At 39.5% G+C, this 6,760-nt stretch overlaps 1 protein-coding gene across 3 annotated transcripts in view; it reads right to left on the bottom strand.

Annotated features, from left to right (window-relative positions):
* Nucleotides 1–418: 418 nt before the first annotated feature.
* Nucleotides 419–6,760, bottom strand: part of GRIK1 (glutamate ionotropic receptor kainate type subunit 1) — a 173,400-nt gene continuing 167,058 nt past the window's right edge. For all 3 annotated transcript variants that reach the window (XM_075433154.1, XM_075433165.1, XM_075433175.1), the window contains one exon: nucleotides 419–915. In XM_075433154.1, the coding sequence (XP_075289269.1) occupies nucleotides 760–915 (156 nt within the window). In that variant the 3' untranslated portion in view covers nucleotides 419–759. The remainder of the gene's footprint in view (nucleotides 916–6,760) is intronic.

The raw sequence follows: 6,760 nt of genomic DNA, 5'->3' as shown, positions 1-6,760 counted from the left end.
TGAGGACCTGGAGGATACAGCAGTGTGATGATATCAGTGTTGTCTTCCCCTATTCACTGATAATTACTTTTGTGATTTTGTTTTTTCTTTTTGAACATCTAGCACCTGGAGCTATGGCATTACCTAATAAATGTGTTTTAAAAGAAATGAAAAAGAGAAAATATAAGGAAAAGCAAGTTTCTCACAGAAAAGAACCCGAAAAGTGTTCCTTACAATATCAGAGAAAGTAAAAATAACGCAGTGTTGGATACCTTTGTATTTAAGACATTTTTGTATTGTTTATGAATTAATTTTCATTGTTAATGAGTGAATTGTATGAATTTTTACTTTGGTTGCCTGGGTCCTGGTTTCTAAACAACTGTGCTCAGCAGAACTGCAAATTTTTCTTCAAAAGGAAAAAAAAAGTTCCACTGCCAGATTATTGGAAAAAAGAACCCTGTCTCTTGTTTATTTATTTATTTAGAAAGCACATACAGTGATGAGGGGAGGGGGGGGGGAAGAGAGATGCAAAACAGGTGAGCATACAAATCCATCTCGAAAGAAATAGTGAGACACTTCCCAGGTGATTAGTAGTACATCAGTCTATGTGAGCATTTAAACTGCTGTACCTCTAGATTAAAAAAAAAGACACCACAGAGAATTTCTGAAGAACAAGGTAAATGTCCGTATTTCAGAAATCCCACCACAACTGACTTGTAGGCAGCAATGTTTTTCTTTTGCTTTTTGTTCCTGATACTTCCTCGAAGGGGTCTCTCTTGCTCATGCTATGGTTTCTTTCCTCAGTGTCCGCCTCTGGTGACAGGTAAGGATACTTGTGAATGAGGATTTCCCCTTCGTTCTTGACCTTTTCTTTAGCTTCTTCTGATGCTTAAGCGAAATTCCAAGCTCCTCCATTATCGCATTGAAAGAAAGACACTGGTGGAAGACGGAAATGGTGTTAAACACTTCTCATCGAAGGCAGAGGTCAACCATACCCTTTGCACAAAGGGTGACTTTTAGAAGCAAGGACCTGAGCTCTTACTGGCAGCTTGGAAAGCCTCTCTGCTGAGTTCTGCCAGCTTTGAATAAGCTTCTAAGGTATAATAGGCGAGTCTGTATAAGTCATGTTTTTTGCCTAACTTGGCTTCCACTGAATTTTATTTAACTTTGGCTTAACTAAAGCTGATTATCAATGTTTCCAAAATTCTACACAGAGGCATTTGTGATGTTCTGATGGATTCATACCATAAAACTTACCTTTTTTCAGTAGGTAAATTTCCTCCTGACCTTAAAAGAAAAAATATCTATTCTAAATCACATGTACCTTAGCCACAAAAAAAAAAAAAAATACTGGAATACTGGAGAAAACATACAACACTGGTTTTGAAGAATTCTTTGTGGTTTAGTTATTTTCCCCTCATGAAATTAACAGATATTTCTAAAATATAGCACAGTTGTCAATCCTCTTCTTTCTTTGGAAAGAATCTTTTTCAAATATTGTGTGTTGAAGAAAGGAGAAAATCACCACAAGAATAAGGTAGCTGAATAGTTTTGAAAGAACGCAGAAATCTCTTTTCTTCCTGCCGTCACAACATTAACAAAGACATTTCGCGTAAGTGGAAACATGCTTTAAAATCTACAGCTGGAATAATTATATGTAACACAAAAAAACACGAAAAGGCTCTAAGTAAAAGTATCTAGCAAAGCAAAAAAAAATGTTCCATGCAAATATATATAAATAGATTATTTATATATAAAATGAAGTGATGGTAGCAGTGTGAAACAAAGTTTTAACCACCTTACCTTCATGAAGTTGAATAAATCCTTCCTACCAAACCCTTTCTAGGGCTGCAGAACTGACTACAGTTCTTGCAAAAAGACAGCAACAGCACACAGACACGGCTCTCTCTGTCAAATACAAATTCCTTTCTAGAGTGACACCAATGCAAGACAAGCAGTGTTCAGTCCTTAACCAGTAATAATCCAATAGTAACCTCAGTTATACAGGGCTAAAAAAGTAAAAACAGATACGTTATCTAAAAAGGAGAAAAAACAAGCTTTCCAAGTAGCCAGCTTTCCTAGAAAAATATTTTCAAATGCAAAAGAGAGTGTGAGGGTAACCTGGATCACAGCTAAATCATTTGTTTAGTGTAGCAAAGGAATCCCGGAGGAGTGAATCCTACACACTGTGCTTCTCCCTCTCCACTATAAACCCTCCCTGTAATGTGTGTAAACCTGGTTCTGCAAAAGAGTTCAAGACATCAGTGCACCAATGTGTGTGCATATTTTAAACGTGCGTGCTCTTGCCTATGTCATCCTGTCCATTTGTGGGATGGGCTGCACACAGAATAAGATCCCATAGTCTGTTAAATCTATAGTTTGATATGATCTGTCTTTAAGATGCTTGATTTTCATTCATCTAAAATTCTCAAGTATACACAAATTAAACTACTATTAATTCATACCAGCCCCAAAATGTAATAGACATAGGCCAGGGAAGTGTACTGCTTTTTTTTTTTTTTCAAATTACTGTGTGGTAATAGCCAGGAATTTGCTGGTGCAATTATCATTTAAATATCCTCCTTGACAATGTAATACAGGAATTCTGAAGTTACTGGAGTTAGAGTCAAAGGTGTCTGCTGCAGCCACATGCCCTGTGGAAGCAGCGGGTGAAGAAGGTATCATCCTCATGCAGACACTATTTCTATACTGCTTCAGGCTTTTTTAGGAAGTAGCACCACTTATTTCCAAACTAATAAAACCGTGTGCTCTAAGTGGCTGACTTATCACGGATAATTTCTCTCTACTGTCTTAATTTTAGTTGAGCTTTCAAAATCTAGATTACAAAGTGATTCCAGAACTCCATGACAAATAAGAAAAGGATCACATCAACCACTTGCAGGATTGATCAGGTTTATTTTTGTTTGCTTTCTCTGTTGTTCTTACTAACGTGTATACTGTGTGTTTATTTAATCATAGCCATCGGTCTCTGCAGTGTACATACAGAGATGATTTCTGCAGATGAAACAGTCCATTTTGCTTCCTTCTTAATAGGCTTATATTTTAATTTTCCAAACAGATTCATATTATTCAGACTATGCAATTATCATAAGGCCTTTCAATTTCATATGAGCAAAACAGTCCCATGAAGACCATTTCACATCTGCAGGTAGATATTTAAAACATATTGCTGACATTAAGTATGTGAGGTTTTTAATATCTGACTGTGATTTGTAAAGTGCCCAACTGGTTCCACTTCCAACTCTCTTTTGAATTTAAAAAAAAATATTATCAGAAAGACTTTAAGATATTCTTAAGAATGGTTTTGATGTCTAAGAATTAAACTTTTTCCTAATTGTTCATCAAGAGAAGTTGTATCTAAAACAATACATAAATCTTACTGTTCTTGTTGATGATCTTTTCTGTAACTGATCATGTTCATCCACCCAATGAAGTATGGAAGTAAGTCATTCAAAATCTGAAAAGGCTCTGCCTTATTGAGTCTCTCTCCTACCCCATCGTGGCAGTGCAAGGCCCCTGTGTGTTCGCTGCCCGTGACGGAGGTTGAAACACACGCACTCTACACACACGGGAATGGGCTGGGCAATCCTGCAGAGACGGCGGGTTGGGAGAGGGACAGGAGGAGGGTTTGCAGCGATAGCTTCCTGGGTCTCACATCTTGGAGCTCCTGCTCCTGGCTTTGTAAAAACACAAAGCAGTTTTACTTTTACAGTTATGTTATGCTTAGTTTCGAGGCACTTAAAACACCATTGGTGTGAGATTTGTCAGCCTGAAGCGATGAATTAAATGTAGGTTTAAGACTGATCCTTCAAACATATTTCAGTGGTTATGGACATAACTATGACTTTGATCTATTTTGTGCATATTCCCGTGTCTGAGATACTGCCACCTTTGAGAAAACCAGCCTGAGCTGGCAAAGAGCATTAAAAACCTTGTAGACACAGGACTTTCTCTGCCTCTCTGCCTTCACACAGAGCTTCAAATGGTCTAAAAGAACAATCTGAGATGATACTTTGAACTTTCAGGGGTTTGGTTACTCATTCAGAAGGACAGTTACACATGAACTTTGTTCTGAGCCCCAGGAAGCATAGCTCAAAATCCTATTTATCGCCAAGCTTGTGCGTGCAATTAGGAAACTGAACAGATGTCTGAAAACTGGAATTGCCTTGAACATTTCAAGTAGTAGAAAACTGTGGTACAGAGTGAGTACAGAGCCAGAATGCTGTAGGATTTACAGGTAAATCACAGACAAGGAACATATTCAGTGAGGCCTCCCAAGATGGCCCTCTGAACAGCATCATGTCTGCAGCATAATTACAGTAGCCTTTAAAAAGGGGATGATATTAAAATTCCATTGAAAAGGGTAACATACTGTTCTTTTAGTCTTGTATTCACATAGACAGACTGAAAGGGTTTCTTTAAAAAGCTATTTTTTACACCCTGTTAAGTCCACTTTTGAGGTCTTGCCCAGAATGAGAGCAGAGCAGGCGCAGAGCAATACATTTAACAAGAGAGTAATGAGTCTAACATTTTGCTTTTAGGCAGCTTGACTTTCTCATTTTAGCAGTGTCAAAATGCTGGAGGACATGGCATGAGAGGCTACAAGGAAATGTCATTCTTTAAAAGCAGAATAGATTTCTCTCTCCTTGTGATGTAAGACTCTTTGACCTCTGGTTGTTTCAGCAGGCTATAAAAGCTTGGTCATGAAGCTTCCAAATCCTTCTTCACACTCCCATGCAGAAGAATACATTAAGCTTTAGGATAATTACAGATTCAGAATTTTTAAAATAACATAAAGTAGAAACAAGACTGAAAAATAAGAATCTGTAGACAGGCTTTATCGGTTTGCTGCTTATGCTGCTGGGCTACCACTGGGGACAAGACTTTTCCATTGTGTTTCAGTAACACCTTGCAAAACCAAACAAAGAACAAAAACTGACAAAAAAGCAGGCAAACAACCCTGTGCATTGTGTTGGAGAACTGAGAACTATGAAAACTGAAGGATGTGGGCCACTTTTTACTCTGGGAGAATATCTGATGAGCTCAGGCACAGAGGAGGAAATGCAGAAGTCAGGATTCTATTTCCGCAGTGCCCTCATCACTGTGAAGGACTCGTAGCTGATACACTGATATATGTCTTCTGCTGAAAGAAAAGTGGTTTGTTTGTGCCTAGTGCATCAAAGGGAAAACATCCAAAACTGTTTCTCCTAGTGAGCAAAGTGCTGTTGTGGCACATTAAAAATCTGTTTGAGTATTCTGTCATTGACAGCTAATTGCATGAAGAGATAACTAAAATAAGTCTTTTAAACTGTCAGAGTCTATTGAGCAGTGATTGTCAAAACAGTATGACAATAATACATTGGTTATTTTAACTCTTCCTCAGTGATATAAACTGCTCCTCAATTTCCTGTTTGCAAGAAAAAAAAAATCAGTAAAGCTGCTTACTGGTCTCCCAAAACATCTAAACACAAATGGGACTGCCCAGTGCAGGCACAGTCATGTTTGGAGGTGGGGTTATGGCCTGAAAATGGAGGAGCTCAAGCTGATATTCTTTGAAGAGGGGAAATTTGCAGACCTGACAACTTCACAAAAAATTCTGTTTTGCAAGAACCTCACTGAGATAGGGGATTTCTTTCTTCTCCCCTGTTTTCTTCTCCTTTGTTTCCAAAGTGCTAAAGATTTGAAGTTTCAGGGCTTGGACCTGAGAGAGCTGGCACACACACACGATACCATGGCAGTACTTTGAGGAAAGATCGATCTAGTTGGGGAGAGCATTACTGCTGTGCTTGATCTAGTTGTGCAGTGCAGGCCCCGTGTTGTTAATCCACTCTCATCCTGGCTTTCTGAAATGGTGATTGTACTGCCTTTGTTGCCCTCATTCTTCTCCTGTTTCGTCCTTTCTCCCTGCTTCTCCCTGCACCTTTGCCTAATTGGACTGCAGACCGTTTGATGAGGGCAGGAACTGCCACCGAATAAAGGCAGGCAGACTGACCTCAGCCAAATCAACCTGGCAATGGCTTGGGGCTAGCTTATTCACCGCCCCTTTGCTTTCAGCGGTAGGTTGCTTCCGTGTGTCAAGTCACACACCACTTCTGTGCAAACACTTATTAATTTGAGTATTTTTAGGAGTTCTGAGTAAAATGCAGCAACAGCAAGACAAAAATTAATATAAAACAACACAAGGGTGTGCCCACAACCATTTTTCTCCCAGAACAACTCTGGCTATGCTTTACTGGTACTGCAGTGCCAGAACTGATGGAGTCTGTGGTGGCTCATCCATCACAGGCAGAGCTGTTGGCTCTGTGCTGATTGCACAGGAAGGTCCCCGCACTGGCTTACACCTGACAAAGGATGCAGTTTGATTATTGGGTCCTGGAAGTACTTACAAGGCTGCAGGTTAGGAAGATGCAATGGTGACTATCTGTACTTGCGAAATGAACATTTTTATCTGGCCAAATTTCAAAGTATAAAGGTCATAGAAGCTTAGGGCGCTGATAAGCAGAAAATCTTTGAATGCTTCAACAGTTCTTCCTGAAGTTTCTTATGTCTGTGCAGGAGTCCTCCCAGGTGCCCTGCACTTTGTGCAAGATGCTAGGGGCTGGGCCTTCCTCAAGCCTTGCCGTTAATGTGAAGGCACTTGCCTTTTCCTGGAGCCGCGGCAAACCTTGTGGAAACTGCCTTTACAAGCACAGATTTGCTGGCATAGCTTCTAAGGAGCAAGTAAGGCTTTTTAATAACTCTTTTTGTAGTTAGGTATGAA

The sequence above is a fragment of the Opisthocomus hoazin genome, chromosome 1 (genome assembly GCF_030867145.1).
Source record: "Opisthocomus hoazin isolate bOpiHoa1 chromosome 1, bOpiHoa1.hap1, whole genome shotgun sequence".
Taxonomy (NCBI): domain Eukaryota; kingdom Metazoa; phylum Chordata; class Aves; order Opisthocomiformes; family Opisthocomidae; genus Opisthocomus; species Opisthocomus hoazin.
The sequence above is the reverse complement of the archived record's forward strand: the minus strand, read 5'-3'. Positions and strand labels throughout refer to the sequence as shown.